This window comes from Nanorana parkeri, unplaced genomic scaffold, assembly GCF_000935625.1.
Source record: "Nanorana parkeri isolate BGI_ZX_2015 unplaced genomic scaffold, ASM93562v1 scaffold129, whole genome shotgun sequence".
NCBI classification, from domain to species: Eukaryota; Metazoa; Chordata; class Amphibia; order Anura; family Dicroglossidae; genus Nanorana; species Nanorana parkeri.
In genome coordinates this window covers 1948547-1971531 of record NW_017306397.1, presented here as the reverse complement: position 1 = coordinate 1971531, position 22985 = coordinate 1948547, and the positions used below count along the sequence as shown (strand labels likewise).

Below are 22985 nucleotides of genomic sequence, written 5' to 3'. Positions count from 1 at the left end.
CCCCCTGTGATCTATATATTTATCTTTAGCTATATATTTTAGTGCCATGTGTGTATTATCTGAAACATATTTCCTTACCCACAGGGTAGATGTGCAATGTGTAAATATATAGATCTATAGAATTTATATGAAAACTATTTACCTGCCAATGGATGTGTAATTCCAAGCAGCCAGTTCTGTGACCCAAACACCCCTGTCAGAAAGCCTAGCCAGCTCGTGGAGGGGCCTTGCAGACTGTACTGAAGATGAGCCTGATCCAAGACACGTCCAGCCTGTGATTTGACCATGAAGCAGCAGTACACTAATGATCATCATTCTGCTCTTTCCTCCTCGTTCGATGGACAATAGGACTGCGCATTGTATATAAGATTTGTTTTTCAAATGCTTTCATTTAATATTTTCCCATTCAGCTTTTGTGCAAGAGGCCTAAAACTTCAACATGAGTAAACTAAACACTATTGTACACATTCCCAAATGCACCAATTTTATTGTAAATAAACGTCTAAATACACCGCTTCGTTATACAGATGTTTTATTCCTGCACTTCCTGTCTGTGTGTGTCCTATTTATCTGTACAGGTATAGAAATATTTTAGAATGATTTATTTTAGCATCCTGCAGAATCAGCTGATCCCCTGAACACTGGCCCTGATATTCTGTTTTAGGGTGGCTCCTTTCCCTTGCAGGGTCCTTGGGAGACACCCTTGTGTGTCCTAGTAAGCTATGTGTAACCACCTACACACCAGAACAGCAAGGCAATCCACTAGCCCCCCCCCCCCTCTTTTCTTCCTTCAAGCTAGTAGATGGGACAGTGGCTGGAGACTGCTCTCCCTTGTGATCCTGGACTGGACAGGAAGTTCAGGGAAGCAGAGCTGAGAGTTGGAGTCAGCTGTTTGGAAACACGACGACTACCCTTACAAATACATTTATTATTATTTTTATTATTATTATTATACACTATTTATATAGCGCCAACAGCTTGACAGCGCCCACTTTACAAAATGGGGTTTATCCAAAACTAGAAAAGGGGTTATGTGGGACAGCTGTGACAAACAGCTTTAGGACTGCTGTGCGTATATAAACGGCGCTGTCCTGAAGTTGCTATACCAAGATTACGGTTGCTGCAGCTCGCAATGGCTGTCGCATGGGTTCAGAGGGCCCATCCCCCAGCCACTGCTGGCTATCCGGGCCTCTACTGTCCCCCATGCAGGCCTCGGACTGGCACAGCGAGTCTCTGCACCTTGATCAGAGTGAGATCAGCACACTCCCAGTTGCTGATCTCGCCTCTGATCACTGGAAGCAGAAGCAATATGTGTTACATGGCTTCTGCTTTCAGGCTGTTTTTCCATTCGCTGTGGCCAGAGAAGGAGCGGATGAACCATTATCTCTGGTTCGTCAGCTTCCTTGGGGTCCCTACGTGACATTAGTAGTCTAATAGACCCCTGATGTCTCCCTAGAGAGGATTGCTATCCCCCTATGTGTCACATCTCATGTGACTCATCGCTAATCTACTCACTGACATATCAACGTGGATGTCACACCACTTCCTCAAACTCATCCTGTCCAAAACTAAGTAAGATTCCCTCCCCCAACTTCTCCAACACGATCAACAGCACTACGATGAACCCCTCCCCTCAAGCCAGGTTGCTCTGAGTATTCTTGGACTTTGAGCTCACCTTTCAGCCCCACATCCAATTACTATCTAAATCTTAACGACTCAGCCTCTGTAACATTTCTAAAATCTGCCCCTTCTTACCAAATGATACCGCAAAGCTTCTAATTCACTCCCTTGTAATCTCTCGCCTCGACTACTGTAACTCCCTTCTTGTTGGCCTACCACTACACAGTCTATGATGACTGCTGCTGCCAGACTCATCCACCTTACCAAGCGTTCAGTGTCTGCTGTCCCTCTCTGACACTCTCCATTGGCTTCCACTTGCCCAACGAACACAATTCAAAATACTAACCACATGCAAAACCATCTACAAATCTCCCCCTTAAATATTAGCAGGTCTCTTATGTAAATGATGTTAATAGGAAAACCACAAAGAAACTTGTTCATCTTAAAAAAAGATTAAAGGACTCCATTTTTTTTTCTCATCTTGGTTTTGGTCATCTATTGGACCCTTACCTGTACAGTATATTATATGGAACAAAATGTAAATGTTGTTCTCCATTTTATCCATGGTGCATTAGTGATTTAAATAGACACTACTAAATTTACTATGATATTATTCAAGATGTGAAATTCTGCGTCATAGAACCTAAAAACAAAACCTAACTAAACTAATCTAAACTACTAGAACGCCTTATCTACAATCGCCTGAGTTGCCACCTCGCTAATAACCTTTTGGACCCCTTTCAGGCCGGCTTTCGCCCCCTACACTCCACTGAAACCGCCCTCCTAAAACTCACCAATAACCGCTAAAAACAACGGCCACTATTCCTTACTCTTACTATTAGGCCTCTCTGCTGCTGTTGACACTGTTGAACACCCGCTGCTCCTTAAAAAAACTCCACTCGCTGGGCCTACAAGACTCTGCTCTCTCATGGTTCTCCTACCTAGCTATGCACTCCTTTAGTGTCACCTACAATTCTAAATCCTCCCCTCCTCTTCCTCTTTCTGTAGGGGGTCCCCCAAGGCTCTGTCCTTGGACCCCTCCTCTTCTCTATCTACACCTCCTCCCTTGGTCAGTTAATAACCTCACATGGCTTCCAATACCATCTCTATGCCGATGACACTCAAATTCATCTTTCCACTCCACAACTCACCCCCTCAGTGTCCTTGCGTGTCACTAATCTACTATCCGACATATCAGTCTGGATGTCACAACATTTCTTAAAACTCAACCTTTCAAAAACTGAGCTCATGATATTTCCTCCACCCCGTGCACCTTCCCCCCAACATTTCAGTTGTGATTGATAACACAACTATCCAGCCCTCCCCTCACGCCAAGGTCCTAGGTGTCTTCCTTGACTCGGACCTCACCTTTCTTCCCCACATCCAATCACTATCCAAATCCTGCCGCCTTCACCTTCATAACATCTCCAAAATACGCTCCTTCCTCACCAATGAAACCGCAAAACTACTCATCCACTCCCTTGTTATCTCTCGTCTTGACTATTGTAACTCCCTCATTGGCCTACTTCTACACAGGATATCCCCCCTTCAGTCTATCATGAATGCAGCTGCTAGACTCATCCACCTAACCAACCGCTCAGTGTCTGCATCCCCCCCTCTGCCAATCCCTACACTGGCTTCCACTCACCCAGAGGATAAAATTCAAAATATTAACAGTCACTTATAAAGCCATCCACAACTCTGACTCCGGATATATCTCAGACCTTGTCTCAAAATATCACCCTAACCGTCCACACCGCTCTTCCCAAGTCCTCCTGCTTTCCAGCTCCCTAGTCAACTCCTACCATTCTCGCCTCCAGGACTTCTCTAGAGTCTCTCCCATCCTCTGGAACTCTTTACCCCAACCTGTCCATCTATCTCCCACCTTGACTGCCTTTAGGCGTTCCCTTAAGACTCCTCTCTTCAGGGAAGCCTATCCCACCTCAACCTAACCACTGAACCATCACATTCTCAAATAATTCATTCCCACAGCTACCTCCTCATGTATCATTTCCCCCTCCTCTTTCAGATTGTAAGCCCTCGGGGGCAGGGCCCTCCTTACCATCCTGTCTTGAATTGTATTGTGATTGTAATGTCTTCCTTGTATTGTAAAGCGCTGCACAAACTGTTGGCGCTATATAAATACTATGTAGTAATAATAATAACTTAAAAAGGTCAGCTCATTTCCTGTCTCTTTTTCATAGCCCTGCAGGCTTCTTTCACCTATTCAGATTTATAGTTTGAGGTGAGCATGCTACCCCCTCACCACTCACCTCTATTCTATCCTCTGCCCTTACAATGTCCTCATATGAGCTTCTCTTCCCATGTGCCACCCTGTGCTCTCATTGGAGCACACCCAGGAGTCCAACACTGTGGGCCACCTCTACTTGCAGCACACCATAAATAAAATGGGTGCACACACTCGGTCATAGCAAACTCACCTCAGTCAGAACAGATATACAGTAAGGGTTAGTTCACACCAGAAACTGCATCACAACTGCGTGCGTCTGTGCAGTTGCACTGCGATGCATTTTGATGCGTTTGCAATGCGTTTTTTTAACTGCACTAAAAATGCTAATTAGGCATGTAGGTCACTTCCTTTTCCTGTCAGATCATTTCCTGTTTGTTTTGTTTGTTTGGGAGCTCAGTCATGCTTTCTTTGTTGGCTGGCATGGTGCTAGTTTTGACTTTAGCCATTCTTTTTTTTTTTATGTGTTCCGTTGCGTTTGCACCGCGTTTTGATGCAGTTAAAGTAGGACAAGCAGTACTTTTTCTGACTGCAGTTGAATCGACTGCAATGGTGTGAATTAGGCACAAGAAAGCCCACAGGAAAGCATTGGGATGTATTTTAACTGCGTAGTTGAAATAAACTGACTGCATCACAACTGCATATGGTGTGAACTGGCCCTAAAGCACAGCCATGCACAGAGAACACAAATATTTACAATACCTCTTCTAAATGTTTGTTAAGTAATAGTAGGGCCACCACCCTCTTCTATGTTTGCTTTAACATAGCACTGACATTCTTGTTGAAGCGGTGAGGTTAGTGCACAGGATCAATGTGCTCAACAACTTACAGGAGATGAGGACAATAGACGTAAGCTGGCAAAAAAAGTGTTTAGTTTCGCTTCGGATGTTGCAATGTTTGGGATTTAGGCCTTAAAGTCAATTTGTTTCGGCATTCGGATGAATCGAAATTTTCATTAGTTTTGGATGAGTTAAAAATGATGTTTATGAATGAAAATATGTTGCAGAAAGTGACATTTAGGCCTCATTCTCACTGCCGTGCATGTTCGCGCATGTGCATATTGTTCCATATGCAGGGTTTGCAAATAAATGGCTCCATACACATAGCTGCGTATGGAGTCGTATATTTGCGTAGCGCAAAAACCAAATGGAACCGAGATGCGTCCGGGCAGCGCATTTCTGCGTATTTTACGCGCATACGCACGTAAATGCGTTCATTAAAATTTCTATTACGAATTATGCATTCTGGGATTGCATATAGTGCATGCATATATGCGCGTATATACGCAATATACAATTTTGCTTGTGTGTGTGAATGAGGCCTAAATGTTTACTTTTTAAACTTTTGACACTCGACAAACAATAAAAAAAAACAAAAACTGTGCGGCCCCACACACAATTCATACCAGACCCTTTAGGTCTGGTAGAAATGTTAGGGGGGACCCCCGATGAAAACCAAAACAGTGTGCTGTCCCCCCGGCAATTCATACCAGATCCTTTAGATCTGGTAGGCATTTTAAGGGGGACCCCAATGCAAAAATAAACGTGGAGTCCCCCCTAATATCCCATACCAGACCGTTAATCCGGGCAGCAACCTGGCAGGGCAGGAAAGGTGGGGGACGAGCAAGCACCACCCTCCCTCCGTCATACTAGGCCACATGGCCTTAGCATTGGGAAGGTGGTTTTCCCGGTGAGGGCCCTCTGGAAAAGCGCCCCTTGGCATTGGGCGGGTGCTTTTTCAGGGGAGGACCACCTGGAAAAAGCACGATGGGGACAAGGTAAACTTCCCCAGCTGCGGCCTGGTATGGTGGAGGGAGGGGGGTGGGGCTGCTCGCTCGTCCCCCCCCCCTCTCCTGCTAGGTTGCTGCCCGATTTAAGGGTCTGGTATGGGATTTTAGGGAGGACCCCATGTTTTTTTCTTTGTTTTTTGTCGTTTGGCTTCTTTGTTTTTGCTCTCAATAAAATCTGGATGTATCCGAATTTCGTTATCAAACATTAGGTTACGTTCGGATTTGTTATGTCTGTCATTTGGAAATTCAGATGCATCTGAATGTCCAAATTTACAGAATTTTGTGCAGATTTCCATTTGGAACGAAACGAATCTCACGTGTCTAGAGGACAACCCTCTGACAAATCTGCCGCCTCAATCCCTAACAGATTGTTATTGCAGGTGCTGCCATAGACACCTCATTCTATGAGTATCTATGGCAGCGCTTCACCTAATGATCAGTCTGTCACTGCAGCCCTGGTCACCATTAGGGCCGAGGCATTAAACACGTGTCTACTCTCCTGTGAAAGCTAATTAACAAAAAGCTGTAAATCCCTAAACAGACTTTCTGTGGATAAAGCCTGCTGAAAAAAATGAGGTGGCAATAGCATGTGTAAGGACAGCAAATTATATTTCCATTACGCAACAGTCCCTTCCATGGCCTGATGATAGATGGGGATGTTGAAACTGGTCAGAGTATTGGCAGTATTATTGTTAGCACTTCAACTTACTTTCAATCCTTGGCCCTGAGTTCAAATCCCACCACCATGTAAGTTATGTGTCTGAACTGGTTTCCTCTGGGTACACAACAGAAAAAAAAAACAGTGGTAAATTAAAGAACTCCAGAATTATTTCAAATTAACCTTTGCACTGTCTAAGAACAAGTATGTAGATCATTAAAGTGGGAAATGGTCATCTACATCTTTGTTTCTGGGCCAACACTCAAAAAGTATTTTTATTCCTAGACCAAAAACAGTGCTTAACCCTTGCAGTGCAGGGTATCTCCACTGCAAGGGTTAATTTAAAACAAAGATGGAGCTCTTTAAAGAAATATAGAGCCACCCCTTACTGAATTCCTTCTTTGAATGCTAGTTGCTTGGATGTCATAAAGACCTTTAAGCTTTTTGAGTGTTGGTCCAGAAACAAGTATGTAGATTACTATTTTAGACTGTAATGATCTACATACTTGTTCATGGGCAGTCACTGAAGGAGTATCATTGGCTTACCTTGGTCTGTTGTAAAAATTGAGACATTCAAGTAAGCATCTTTGATGTCTACAGAAGATAGTCTCCCTGATGAAGGGATGCTATGACATCAATGCAATACTTTAGAACTCGAATGAAGTCCAAGATGGGCAAATGCCCTTCTTTGGTTTTGGAACAGTAAAAAGGTTGGTATAGAACCCCTCAAACATTTCTACTGTGAGTGCAATTACTATAATGCATCCGTTCAACAAATCTGCAAACACAGCCTTTGGAGACATAGGGGAGTGGACAACATGAAGCGTAGCAGAGGAAGAGTGCAAAACTCCAGTTAGTAGCACCGGGATGCTACATCCTTTACCCAAGAATCAGAGATGTTTGCTATCCAGGTGTATGCAAAAACTAACAGACATCCATCCCCCTCCCCACTTTGGAAAGTGTGGGCATCCCTTCATGTGTAAGAGGATCTGTCTTCAGGTTTGGATTGAGACTTTGAGGTCCAAGGTTTATGGTCGTACTGGGTTCCTGGTTTGGAATTGGAAGCTTGAGAGAAACAAAACAAACTCTTCTTGGCCCCAGAATTGGGAGGAGGCTTTCCATGGTGAGGCCTACACTTTTTCTGCCGCAGCAAATATGTAGTATCATCATAGAGATCCTTGATGAAGTTATCCAGAGTGCCAAAAGATGTTAACCATTAAGGGGTATGTGAAACCAATGCTTTTTACACTTCTGTTCTGTAGACCAACACTTTACCTAAAGCGGCTAATATTATATTTTTTACTATACCGACTACATCATTAACCCGGTGCTGTTTTTACTACATTGCTGCTGCACCAACCAACTGACCAACCTGATATTTCTAATATGCTGCTTATATTATGTTGCTATGTCAAACTGATGCCATCAACACAAACCCAAAGCCCATTAACACAAGTCCATTTATGTTGCTGCTAAACTACCTTGTCAGCTTGATGCTTCTTTTACTACATTGCTGCTATACCAACTACCTCATCAACCTGATATTGCTTTTACTACATTGCTGCTATACCATCTGCCTCATCAACCTGATGCTGCTTTTGCTACATTGCTGCTATGCCATCTGCCTCATCAAGCTGATGCTGCTTTTAATACATTGCTGCTATGCCAACTACCTTGTCAATCTGATGCTGCTTTTACTGCATTGCTGCAATACCAACTACCTCATCAACCTGATGTTGCTTTTACTACATTGCTGCTATACCAACTACCTCATCAACCTGATATTGCTTTTACTACATTGCTGCTATACCATCTGCCTCATCAACCTGATGCTGCTTTTGCTACATTGCTGCTATGCCATCTGCCTCATCAAGCTGATGCTGCTTTTAATACATTGCTGCTATGCCAACTACCTTGTCAATCTGATGCTGCTTTTACTGCATTGCTGCAATACCAACTACCTCATCAACCTGATGTTGCTTTTACTACATTGCTGCTATACCAACTACACTATATTACCAAAAGTATTGGGACGCCCCTCCAAAGCATTGAATTCAGGTGTTCCATAAAATTTCCTTGCTACTAAATTTTCCACGGTCAACTGTTAGTGGTATTATAACAAAGTGGAAGCAACTGGGAACAACAGCAACTCAGCCACAAAGTGGTAGGCCAAGTAAAATGATAGAGCGGGGTCAGCGCATGCCGCAATCCACAGTGCAAAGAAGTCCACAACTATCTGCAGGGTCAATAGCTACAGACCTCCAAACTAATACATGGCATGTTATGCATTTAGTATGGTTCCTAGTTAAGAAAAATGTGTGGACAATAGGTTGAACATGCTGTATGCTTCTGACTTGCATGTCTGTGTGTACTGTACCAGAGGTGGAGGATCTGACTGCATTCTAGGGGATGCGTGCATACCCCAAAATCATAAATGCTTTTGCAGGTAGAATATTTTGTATTTCAAATGTGTATTCAGCATCTTGTATGGAATTTGGATTTATCCACCCCAGTTGTGCTGTTGAAAGTGTGGGCATGCACACTAGTACACATTAGAAGCAGAAGATATTAAAAAAATGATGGTCTTTATGTCTAATAAAAAAAATGAATAGCTAAATAAGTAAGTACAACAAATACAAACATTACACATACACAAATACACATACACATTACACAAATACAAACAGAGTGGGCAATAAAGTTTTTTTTATTGATAAAGTACCTTGTATAAGTTAACAATCCAGTACATACAATGATACTGCAGTCGAGGTGATCCACTCAGCCAAAAGCTAAGTGGCAGCACAATACAAATACAGGAAGTGTGTAATACAGATAAAAGCAGCAGGATACATGTACGCTGCAGGAATCGCCATCATTATACTCTAACAAAGTTAGATTTGCTTTAGCTGATCAAAGATTTAATACTATAAATATAAGGCAGACATTGAAATCAAATCATTTATACCAGTAACTGCATAAAGAAGTAGCTTATATAAAATGACAAATAACATTTTATTAAAGTGGATCTGTCGTAAAATATGGATATTTATTACTGTTTGTGTAACAAAAGTGCAATGGGACTTTCAGAATCACATACCTTATTACCCTTACATAATTGAACCCACACACAAGCATCTTCTCTGGCTGCATCCATACTTGTTCAGTGAAATTCACTATTGACCACTTTGATTAAAGGAAAGTCCATACTCTCTGTTCAATAAAATGCAGTGTAAAAGCACAATGAAGCACAGAAGTAACAATAGTGGAAGGAAAATCGCCACATTATTTCTCCACCTTGCACTGTCCCTGTAAGCATGTTACTGCCTTGGCCAGTCCATATGATGGCTTCCCTAGTCCTTCTTTAAAATGCAGTGTCAGTTAAAATAACATTTGTTAAACTTTGTTGCACATTTCCATTCACTTAGCATAACTTAAAAAAGTATTTCAAATGTGCTACTTACCTTTTTACTTGCTCTTTTCTGAAAACGTCACAAATTAAGTTTTCCCAATCTATGTTAAGAAGAGGGCTGGGCAGTTGATGCTTGCCATAACTAGCTCTATCTTTACTGTGCTGGCAGATCGTATGATCAGTTGTAAATTCGATTTGAACACTGTCTATCCTAACCCTAAAGGTTTAAGGACCCGATAACACCAGAAGCATAGGGGCAGCACTGGCTGCCTTTTCCAGCGCAGCCCCAATGCACAGACAAGACAATTAGCCGTGTTTTAAATGGGCACAGTTTACATTACCGCATTGCGATGGTGTGCGCTGAAACACGTGCTGCATGCAGAATACAGTGCGATACAAAAGCATGCTGATAGAACCTAATAAAATGTCACTCATAATATTTCAATAATGTTCTAACGAAAAAGGTATATATATATAAAAAAAAAAAGTCAATCATGCTGATGTGTCTGGGATCAGCACATCAGCACTAGTCCTGTCAGAGCACACTAGCAGCTGTGTATTTGACTTTGGTTCTGCATTCTAGGATAAAGCATTTTTAAATTGTTCAGAATAGTGTGCAACCCAAAGGCCTGTTACAAAGAAACATCTAGGAACATAAAAAAAATATTGTTTTGAAAATATATTTTAGGTCTGCTGTGTGAATGGGAAGACACCAAATATATAGTAGTGGTTTCTCAATTTTGACTGCAAAAGTAGAACTGCACTTTAAATAACCAAGGTTAGGGTGTGTGCCGGGCAGCATAAGACAAGCTCCTATGTAAATGTAGTATGAAACAGTCACCTAATGCTACATAATTCACCCACTTGCTTTAAAGCCAAACTATGGGTTACACCAAACGTCATTTTTTGGGCTTGTTTGCAAAGACTTTAGAGATCATTTAAAGAAGAACTCTGGGCATAATTATTCTTAACCTTTGCAGTGAGGTAAAAGAAAGTTATACACACCTGAAACTCACAAGCAGCTGGCTTATAGACCGGTCCCTGCAGCCTCCAAAGCAGACATTCCATCACTGGGGTGAAGAGACAGGCATCAGGGACTGGTCTAGGAGCCAGATGGCTCCAAGGTTCTATTGAGTATATCTTATTTTACTCCCAAGACTAAAACAAGCACTTAACCCTTGCAGTGTAGGGGTAGCACCCACTGCAAGGGTTAAGAATAATTATGCCTGGAGTTCTTCTTTAAGGTTGATTTGAGATCAGTTAGTTCTTTGCTGTTACTCCTGTAAATACATAAACACACGGCAAGAACATCTCAAACAGCCATGTACACTAGTCATTGATCTCTTACTACTAACGGATTTAACTTCTTGTTAGCAATGACTCTGTTCATAACACACTGAAAAGAAGTTGCACTTAGTGAGGTACATACACGTGGTTAAATCACACAACTGAAGGGCAACTGATGACAACTGTACACCCTTTCTCCTAAGCATACAAACTTCCACACAATATTCACACAACGTATCCTATGTGGACAGTCCGATAGGAGAAAAACAAACTACAGATGTTAGTTGTTGTCAGTGTTGGAATCAGGATTGATCCTCTGGGGGTGATCATAAGCCTTTATGCTTAGTCCTTTAAGGGACCAAGATCTCTTCATCTAAATTCCCAGGTCTGCCCACCTGCAGCAGCCATTGAGATTTGACATTAGTAGTGAAGCAATCTCCACAAGAAGATATAATTAGTCAGTTGTAAGTTAATTGCCCAATCATCATTGTCGGAATTTGTGATACTGGTTTAGGGTCGTCTGACCTTTGAATATATTCGAGTATTTGATGAGTATTAAGTCCATATTTAAACAACTCAACATTTCACTTTATTTGTTTTTCTAACTTTCACAGTTTCCCTTTTATTGAGATCAGTGGAAGTTAAACAGTGTATCATAGGCTACTGGCATCAAATCAATAATACCGTGATTACATTGTGGAAAGCAGAACTGTGTCAATGTCCCTTCCTGTTTTGCAGTGATTAGTTTGACCAGACAATTCCAATTATCTAGTGGCCTGAACTCAGCACCGCAAAAAAAAAAAAAAGGTTTTGAAAAATGACACGGATTAAAATGACATGAGAAGCATGAGCTACATGTATAATACATATAACATACACATATGGTAGAAATGTCTCTCCAAAGAGTGAAATAAGCTGTGTGATAAATGCTATAGGAATAGTACGTGGTTATTAAGCTCATATCTCAGTTCTGTGACAAATGGTTACCTGGCACATGGCACAAACCAATTCCAAACTTGTATGATAGGTAGAAGAACCCAGAGGAATCCCTGCTTGTTTACAGACCATCACAACCACAGCAATCAAGTGCCAACAAAAATGATGAGTTTGCAAACTGTTAGGTGCCACTAAAAACTTTTTGATTTGTACGTTTTTAATGATTCCGTTTGTACAAAGTGGAGACTAAAAAGTTTGTAAAAGCCTGAAAAATGAAAAGAATTTAAAAAATGTAATCTTGATCTTCACCTCGAGTCAAAGTCAGTTTAACTAACACGCAATTTTTTACACTGACATATATTGAATGAACATAAACATTTGAGATCACTGATGGAAAAGAAGGAAATTAAATAAGGTTTTTCATTAAAGAAGTTAGGTGTTGCAGTTCTGAGTTTGACCTTCTCAAATGATCTTCGTTATGAACTTCTCACTGACTAAAAGAGATTTCAAAGGACCTCAGATGTTGGGTTGTTGAAGCTCACCTAGGGCCTCCATCACTCCCAAGTCAAGCACAGAAACTACAAATGGCAAAAATGCAGCACTGTTACTACTCTGCCTATGAGTGGGCATTGTACAAAGACCTGTCAGATGGATCACCTGAAAACCGAGCACGGTTACTATGTTTCCAAGAAGAACTAAAAAGCATACAAAACACTTGCTTGGACATCATTGGCAATCATTTGAGATTACTCTTAGAAAAATACTGACAAGAGTAGTACAAGGGAGGTTACCACATGGTTATGCAGAATTAAATGCTGCCTGTCTCATATTTGGTCAGAGCTCCTGGATTCTCCACATCACTACTGGAAAAATATTGGACAGATGAGAAAAAAAATGATGATTTTAGTAAAAACCCCAGTTATGTTGGATACTACCTAACACCACCAAAAACGTATTTCAACTTTGAAGCATGGTCAAGGAAGTTTAACAGTAAGCATCTGATTTGCTGTTTTGGGCATGCATAGCTAGCAGTCACCGAGGCACTAAACTGACTACATAAAACATTTAGTTAAGGTGACACCAAACCCAAGGAGTTAAATCTTAAAAATGCATTCAAGTACCTTAAATATTAAAACAAATGTATCTTATTTGTTTATCATTTGACTGTAGCCACCGCTCCAAGCTCACTCCCGTAATGAGCTAAAATTTCCCTACAAATTAGTAAACTAAACATGTGACTGTAGCCCTTTACAGAAGTGAGCTCGGAGTGGTGGCTACTTTACAACACACACAGGGGCCATGGGGAACAGAAGTAGCCACCCTCCAGAAGGAAGGACAGTGTCGGCATGAATTCAGAGATGATTTGAGGATCTACAGCTGAGTGATACACACATAATAAGACAGAAAAGATCAGCCTCAAGACATATGAAAGAGGTATAAAATATTAATTAAAAAGGCAGAAAAACACATTTGGGAGAGGATGAGCCAACAGTTAAGGTTAAAGTGACATTAAACCCTCAGATTTTTTAACATAAAACAATACTGTAATGTGTGCCTTACTGTAATCCATGGTTGTTTTCCCTTCTCTTTGCTGCTCTTCCTTTTAAATCTGTATCTGTTCTCATGCTCTGCAGAACTTCTGTTTTGCAACAGACTGCCTTGTCTCAGGAATGGATACACGGTGTCTGTGTATACATTTGTATAGGCTTGTAACCTGAGCCAGCACTACAGGAAGAGGCCCTGAGCTGCAAAGGGAAGTTCTCCCCAAGCATGAGAAGACATGAGGATTTAAAAGGAAGAGCAGCAAGGAGAAGGGAAACAACCATGGATTACAGTAAGGCACACATTACAGTATTGGTTTATGTCTGAGGGTTTAATGTCACTTTAAGGTAAATGAATGCATTTTTTAAAAAATGTAACTCTTGAGTTTAGTGTCAATAAAGAAAGTTCCATTGTTAAATCAGACATTAAATCAGACATGTCAAACTGGTGTTTTATAGGCTGCATGCAACCCTCTCACCCTTAGTTGGTTAAGTATGAAAGAATCAAACAAATGTGTCCCCAGATTTTTTTTTAAGGTACCATTTCTTACATTATTTTTCAGCTAAATACTTACAGAAATGTTTTATGGCCCCTTTCTCTAGCATTACATATTCTAAATTGCAATTTTTACAACAATGTTAAGTTATGAAGTGCCATAATCCTTTTCTGGAGTTCAAGAGGCACATCCCTCAGAAGGACATAATAAGCCCCCCTTGAAGGTCCCCCCCTCCCCCCGTTTCATCTGAGTTCGAAATACCAGGTTTAAACCATGTGCTTAACAAAGGCATAATGTATGTTTGTTAAATGAAATTGATCTTTTAATAGTGTGACTTGAAGATGGAGATCAGATGGCATGTTTTGAAGCCATTTATAGCAACAATTCACAGGCTTTGCATGCTTTCTTTTCCCAGCTGTGTAAGAGACTGTACCCAATTGTAATTGTTTGTTTTGTAGAACAATAATGTGTACTTACTTCCTTGTGACATCATACATCAGTACACATTTCTGAAAAAACGGTATATCAAGTCTGCACATTTTACTTGCTTAGAAACCTATTGCTACAGTAATGCAAAATACATTTCTCACAGTCTGTCCCAGTAAAATAATGGAGCTGATTTTCAAGTCAATACTGCTGTTTTAGCTTATGTATGTAACTCTGCACAGAACTGCAGATAAGTGCTATTAAGAAATATTCACAAACTTATTACACATAACACTGAAAACCGGTTAGGATTTGGCTATGTGTATTAATACATTCTGTTTATTGTTATATTGTCTCACACAGTATGGAAACCTGCACATATATCTTTGTAAAAATGTATATTCTATATTATTTGTTATTAAAATGTATTGTCTAAAAGTAACGTTTCGTTTTCTGTGTCCCGGGTATTCAAAGAGGCTTTGATGGTTTTAGTATTGCATTAGTATTCCATAATCTGTTTGAAGCTAATTATCTGTTTGACACACTAAATCTTTTCTTGAAAACAATTGTCCTGACTCTTGGCTATCCATTTAATACATGCCTCTATTCTGGATCAGTATTCCTTCTAGTATCTTCCTAGCAAAGCCACTCCCTAAACTCTTTGCCTGCTTTATTTATTTGAGATAAGTTTAGTGTTGCTTCCCTGTAATCAATATAAAGAACAACACAGGCCACTTATCGTATGTGGAGTGAATGTGTATCATGTAGGAATATTCTGTTTTTTTTTAATTCTAAGGTCCCTTTCTGACAGGCGGTCAGATCAGGTCTGCCTGTCAGTTTTTCAGGCAGATCTGATTGGAAGCCCAATGTTACGCTTTGGGCAGTCGGCTCTAAATGGACATGCGCTGTTTACATCCAAATACCCCTGACTCTGTCTAGGTCCGGAAAACAAAATGGAACAGAGTTCCCTTTTGACAGACCTGATCGTGACGGATCGGTGGTAATCTGATGTATACGGAAATATGTCTGCTTACATCCAACTCCCCATAGACCTAACATGGGTCTGTACAGCTAAAATCTGAACGGACATGGATGTCATAAGAGTGACATCCATTCCAAACCGCATGGATCTTCTACTGATCGGAGTGGACGGTGCCTGTGTGAAAGGAGCTCAGGGTGGCCGAACACGATCTGATCTCAGCAAGTAATGTGCCCGAATCGAGCATTGTTTACAATGATCCGGATGTAACTTGATTGTGTAGGGCTTTTTCTATGGAGAGATATTAGAGCTTTTGACAAGTGAAAGTGCTCTTGTTTCTAAATTGTCGGAAAATGTTGCTGTGAACAGGCAGTGATTGCTGTATTTTATATGGAGATAAAGGAAAAAGTATTTTATCTGTGCATTGCTAACACCCATCAGTATAGTGAGAGAAAAGATTTTAGAAGATCCTACAGACATGGCAATATGTTTAAGGATGGGCATATGTCTCGCTGCTTGTTATTCTTGGTGAAACACCTTCTCTTTCATGTCTAATAGTTACTGTTTAAGATATAAATGTTCCCCTTCACAAAACAATGCTGTGTGTATTGGCTGCTTGTCAGAAACAAGCAAAAAATAATGTTAATCACATGGTAATGTTCTCTAAATGTAGATAAATATTTATTAAAATAGCTTAAAGTGCAAGGGGATAGTCAACCTGTTCTCCCCTCAATTGTTGTTGAAATACAACCTCCAGCATGCCCTAAGGCTAGGTTCACACCTCAGCGACACCCGGGATGCGCATCCCAGGACCGTGCAATCGTGTACCTTTTTTTGCGACACATGAAATGCAGCGCGATTGGCTACGGTGGCAATCATGCGCGGTTTCGTGCATGATTGCCACACAGTCAGGAGTCGCACTGGTTGTGAACCTAGCCTCACACTACTGCAAGTAGCAGAGCTTACAATTCAACAATAAAAGGAAATCCACAGGCTTCTGAAGTGCAATAAAAATACACAGAGCATCTTATATAAATATCTTACACATATACAATGACATAACAGCAGCCATAATGAAATCTCAAATATGAGTGGACACTAAATGACCCACCACTGGGCTTCTTATATTTAGGATGACACCTCCTCTTCAATGAAGGTTTCTTGCACCCGCCTTGTCTTAAAGAGGCCTTCCTACCGCATCAGGAGTCACTTCAGTGATTCTGTTGTAGACAGAAAGGTTTCACTTCCCTCACTGCATTCTCTGCAATGTAAAATGAATGAAAGCATCAACACAGCAAATGAGACATTTTTTGTATGGCTGCTCTAAGTGCAGGTATTTTCCAGACTCCCCAAGCTACATAAGAAGCTGCTGAGTTCTGGCATGCACTCAAAATAGAAATACAATTTCAAGGTGAACTGTCCTTTGTACCGTCCAGCTAAAAGGTTTTGATTTGCTGCTGTGGGCTACTATGTATGGATACAGTCTTTATTCCATCTATACAAAGAGCCGTTCTGATACATACTGTGAAATATTTGACTTTATCTACAACGCTACCCTTTCAAACTCAGACACATTTAAGATTGCAGAGGAAAAAATACTCATGAGTTTAACACAAGTAGTATAAAACATAACATGAGTGCCTGCCTGTTTGTGCCATGTGTATTGCAATAGTGTTATCTCTGAGGCTTTTCTTCTGTTTTCTCTTCACTGGAAGTACATTATAAAAAAAAATCTGATGAATGTATTCATGAAATGTACCATCTGCAGTGGAACAACTTTCCTTACTTCATTATTACCAGCGATGCCTTGCCAATGTCTCACACAATGCCAAATATTAAAGCTTTTTAAACATGTCAATAAGGTCATGAACATGGAAGGTTTGCAATGGTGCTACGTACAAAATGTACAAAACTATGCACAAATTACTTGCAAGCCCTGACATTCTGTCGCAGTCCAGGCATACAGTACAGCAGTGCTGTATATACTACGTTTCCTTTAGTGAATTAATACGAGCACAGATCTTCAGGGCTGGTCCTAGCTTAATATTCATGGTGCTCATGAGATGGTCTTCCTTCAGTAACAGAAGTGCCTGTCCATCGATCTCCTGTGTCCTAAATTCATCAGCGATGTCATGGCATCCTAGATAGAAAGTAAATGACATAAAAAGCCCAAATGACTGTCCAAACTGAAATATTTCCAAATATCTATTGGTGCTCTATAACTCCTGTAAACTGTTGGCACTATATAAAATCTGCAAACTGTCGGTGCTATATAAATCATGAATAATAATAATCTATGGGCAAGCATATCAAGTTATGCAAAATGGCACTTTAAAAGGTACAGTCAATTTTAAAATGACAGTGTGTAAATATTAGTAAACAATTAAAACAACAATGACATGTGAGAGTTCTGAATGTAGTTTGGAAGATAAAGAACTTCAACTGAGACCCTGAGCCCGTGCAGCATTGGTAAATAGGCCAAGATTTTACCATTTAAATAGTTAAAGAATAAAATATTTTCACTATTCTATTAAAGGTAATGTATAGTATATTTTAAGTGCAAGCACGTTTTTAAATTATTGCCGTGCTTAAGTACTTTTAACTGACTTTGTAAACAAACTGCACATAATATGATTTTTATTTAGAAAATGAATACTCAGTGATACTATTGTTAACATGAGGCCCATTTCACACAGGCGCCTCTCACTTCTGATCAGCAGGGGATCCGTGCACAGATGTGACATTCGTGTCCGTACAGTTTACAAAACTGAACCTACCAGACCCATGTTGGGCCTATGGTGAGTCGGATGTAAACAGACATGTGACCGTTTACATCAGATTACCCTGATCTTTGACGATCAGGTCCACCAAAACAGAACTCTGTTCCATTTGGTTTTCCAGACCTGGCCAGAGGTAATTTAGATCAGGCCTCCCATAGACTAACATAGGGGTTCTGATCAGATCTATCTGAAAAACTGAAAGGCAGACCTAATTGAACCTCCCGTGTGAAAGGGGTCTTAAGTTGATCTCTTGTACATGTATATTTAAAAATATCACTGAAAAGACTACACAGTATATTCAAAGACAAAGTGGAATTTAACAATCCAGCAACTGTAAAGTGAAATTACTTGTAACTTAATTTATTGTAACGTTGCACATCATATGCCTTGTGTTTTTTTCTTTCTCATGTGCCAAACATTTACTCAGCAATGCATAAAAACTAAAGAATAACCTAGTTTGCAATCAAGTTAAATAAAACAAAAAACATGAATTTACCTTAAAGGGGGTTTCTGTCTTCAGTGAACAATTAGAACCCCCTTCATCCTGAGCTTATAGGCAGGAGAAGGTTCCATCCTCAGACCCTGTTCTACTGACTACATTCTAGAGCATTAACTAAATTTTTTATCTTTCTCTGGGTTTTAAGAGGGCCTAAGCAGCTTCTGAAACCCAACAATAGATCAGGACACCCAAAACAAAAATATTTGGCTTTGAATACAACCCAGTGACCTAAATCGACCACTGCTTCTCAAAGAAATAAGTGATGGAATCTCCCCACCAGACTGTCTTGCTCTGCCCTTCCACCTCATGTTTACAGTCACTGTGACATCTCTAAAAAAATCCAATACAAAGACGAACACCCTTTTGTAATTGTCATAAGTAACTTGAGGACTTCAGCTTGCCATCTGAATCTCTGAGACATATAAGAAGCTGGTGAGTAATTCCACCTACTGACATCTATCTAAACCTTAAACTCACCTATTTAGATCCAACTTGTTAACAAAACTGAATTACGATTTTAGAAAAATAGGATTTTGTTTTTACCGTAAAATCCTTTTCTCAGAGTCCACTGAAAGACACAACTCTAAAGTAATCTGAGATGGAGGGTTTCGCTGCTGCCTCCAGGAGAATTGGACACTAGGCAAAAAAATTATAATCCTGTCACTTGAAGGATATAATCTTCCCACCTCACACCTGCCAGTTGTAGTAAGCAGTGTAAAAGGAAATTAATGAGGGGAAGGAGCTGTGTCCCTTAATGGACTTCAAAAAAATAATTTTAAAGTAAGAGCAAAATCCTATTTTCTTTATCCTCCATTGAGAGACACAGCTCTGAAGAAATCTGAGACGTAGGGATGTTTAAAAGCACTCCTAACAGAAGAGCCAGCTCAACCAAAATGAACTGTCAAAATATATTTCAAACTTTTCTGCCAAAACTAGGGTTAGATCAGCGTTTTAGCTCTCAGGATATCTGCCTGTACGTTTTGGGTGTCTCCCAGTGGTGACAAAGTTTCTGAAACACCTCTGGATTGAGGGCCTACTCGCCCAGAACCAGACACTGTCTGCTGAGAAATTCCGCCTGCCAGTTTTGACTCCTGGGAATTGCATTGTTGAAATTGCTGGAACATGAAGTTCCCCCCAAGCCAGGATCGAATGTACTTCCTTGGCCACTGACACACTCCTAGTACCTCCCTAGTGATTGATGCAGGTCACTGCAGTGGCACTGTCTGACTGAATCTGAACTGGACAACCAGTCAGAAGAAGGGTCCAGTGAAACAATGCCATGGCGAAACGCCCTCAGCTCCCGGACATTGATAAGAAGCCTGGATTCCTCCGGAGAACAACAACCCTGCGCTAATAGATGATTCAAGAGACTGCTCTATGCCACAAGACTGGCGTCCATCGTTACAATCATCCAAATTACGGGAATAAATTACTTCCCTGTTGTTAACACAGGGGATGTCAACCACCACGAAAGAGATAGCCTTGCTGGGGGCACTCAATCTGATCATCTTGTCCAGCAATAGAGGAGACTTATCCCAGACTGTATGAATGTCCCTATGTAAAGTCCTGGAATGAAACTGAGCAAATGGTATTGCTTTGATGGTTGATACCATCAGACCTGAAACTCTCATGCAAGTTCTCAGAGAGGTTCGTTGACACGACCAAAGTGACCGAACCTGACCACGTAACCTCATCACTTTGTACTGAGGAATGAGCACCTTTTCTTGAAAGGTATCCGAAAGAAGACCCAAGTACTCCATGCAATGAAACCTTACTAGGAACAACTTTTCTATGTTCAGAATCCACCCGAAGTTCTCCAAGGTCCACAGTACTGTTGAAACATTGGGTTCTAGAGTCAGAGGAGACTGTTTGCAAAGTAAAAGGGCCTCTAAATATTCGATAATGGGAAACACGTTTGTGACAAAAGAGTCCCAGACCCGGAGCAAGGACTTTGGTAAAAACCCTTGGAGCTGAAGCCAAATCGAAGGGAAGAGCCACAAATTGATAATGAAGGTTGCCTACAGCAAAACAAAACAAAGGAAATACAGGAATGTGAAAATATGCATCCTTTATGTCTGTGGAAACCAAAAAATCTCTCTGTTGAAGTACAGCAACAACCGACTGAATGGATTCCATCTGACATTTTTGAATACGAACAAACGCATTTAGATGTTTCAAATCCAGCCTCTGTTGGGTTTTGGAACCATAAACAGGTTTGAGTAAAAACCTTAAAAGTGTTCTGCCAAAGGAACCGGAATAATAATGCCCGATCCAACAGACTAAACTGAACTGTGTAAAAAAGATTTTGTTTGATGTTGCTGAGACATGGGAAGCCAGGATGCGAAAAACGAGGAAGGAGGGAGAGGAAGATGAAACTCTGTTTTTTAACCAGGGGAAACCACCTCTTGAGCCCAAGCATCTGGAATTTTATATTCCCACATCTCCACAAATACCATCTGACGCCCCCCGCACCTGAGATGGAAAAGGCGGAGTTGACCTTCATGCTGAAGCAGACTTTTAGGAAGGATTGGAAGACTACAGCAGTTCCAGGAATATGTATCAGGCATTTCTTCCTCAGTAAATATAGGCAAAGGAGAAATGCAAAATTTTTTACCCTTCTGAACAGGGACAACAAGTTACTCCAAATTAGAGAAAAAACTCTCCATACTAGAATCAACCAATAAGGAAGGAGGTGCAGAATTTGAAATTGACAAAGAATTGTCAGGTTTGTTTTTAATAGCACTACAATTATCACAAGCCTTTCCTAAGGGGATCCCTACTTTGCACACATTACAAACAATAAACAAAGAGGAAGGATCCTCAGAAGTTAAGACGCATTCGCTCCTCCGCTTGAGACAGACAACTGTAAGATACAGAGAAAGTCCAAGCACCTCAAACCTCCCCAATAATACTTACTGCCCTGACCGGTGTGAAGGGAAAAGCATATAAGAGGCACACATCCATTTGCTGCAGACAGGAGAATAACCAGAAAAAATGGTGGGAATTTTAAATGAACAAAGTAAAGCTGCAAACAAAAGCATAAAAAGCTAGAGAGATAAAAAAAATACACAGGAGTGAAAACATCCATCCCATCAATACAGTTAAATACACATTACTCATGACTTCATGGCCCTGGTTCATTTACAATAACATGAATCCCCAAATATACTATCCTGACCGTTTTTATTTCTTTATTTTTGATTGGACAGCTTGGACCAATGGCGCTTTGACATTGGTCCAACCTATCCACAGAGCTCAAGCCTCTAACATAGAGTAGAGGCTGTTGCAGCTCTTGCCTCACTAGTTAGGTTACACAAGCAGTGGGAAACCTGTGTAACCTAACTAGCTGTCAAAAGCCGGATGAGGCGGCACCTGTAATTAACAGGCAGCACTCCATCCATGACAGGTTACACAGCGTGGAGGCTTTCCCTGCTCTGTAACCTGTTACGAGACACTCACAATGGAGAAAAAGCTGTCAGCTTCAGACTTGAAGCTGACAGCTTTTTACTCCATAATACTAGGTAAGGCTCTGCCTCCTCTGACTGCACGTCCTTGATATGGAGACTAGAAACTACCCGCTTCTGGATAACTGGAGAAAATCCCAGGATTTAATTATATCCGGCATGAATCTACCAGGTTTTTTGGCTGACTAGAGAAACATCCAGGATTTTGTATTTTCTGGCATGAATCAGCTAGCAGCTCTTGGTAGAAGAGTCTTGTCTAGGAAAAAATAAGCTAAAATAATTCTCCCAGAGGCGGCAGTGTAACTCTACATATCACATTTCTTCAGAGCTGGGTCCCTAAATGGACAATAGAGAAAAAAAAATTCTGCATATCATGTGGGATTGCCAGCCCGTCAAAGACTTCTGGGCACAGATCATTCACCTATATAACATAGTATTTCAAAAAGAGGTAATTGATTCCCTAAAAGTGGCACTTCTTAATAACAATGCAAATGGAACAACTAGTGGCTTTAGATCGGGACTCCACTGGCAAATGTGTACGCGACCTGGGTGAATTATATAGACTCATAAAAACCTTCAGGCTTTAGATTCCTCTCACGCTTAATGGTCAAAATTTGAATTTACCCCCAAGTTCTCTCCACATGACCCCCCCTTTTTTATTTTTTATCATTATTATTTATAAAAAGGATACACACCATTTTCATATGCTCATATTTTTTAGACAAACCAATTTGTTACATATCATCTGTTTTACATTGTTTCAACGTGTTTAGGTGCATCTTTAATAAAACTCAATTGAACTTAAAACATTTTACATATAAGCATTTTGCTCGGAGTTTAGCTTTTTTTTTT

The 22985-nt window shown here is 40.6% G+C and overlaps 1 protein-coding gene across 1 annotated transcript in view; it reads right to left on the bottom strand.

The window, feature by feature from the left end:
• Window positions 1-17168: 17168 nt before the first annotated feature.
• The window catches only part of PHC3 (polyhomeotic homolog 3), a 67409-nt gene continuing 61592 nt past the window's right edge, over window positions 17169-22985 (bottom strand). The window contains exon 15 of the mRNA XM_018553764.1: window positions 17169-17530. Within this exon, the coding sequence (XP_018409266.1) occupies window positions 17376-17530 (155 nt within the window). The 3' untranslated portion in view covers window positions 17169-17375. The remainder of the gene's footprint in view (window positions 17531-22985) is intronic.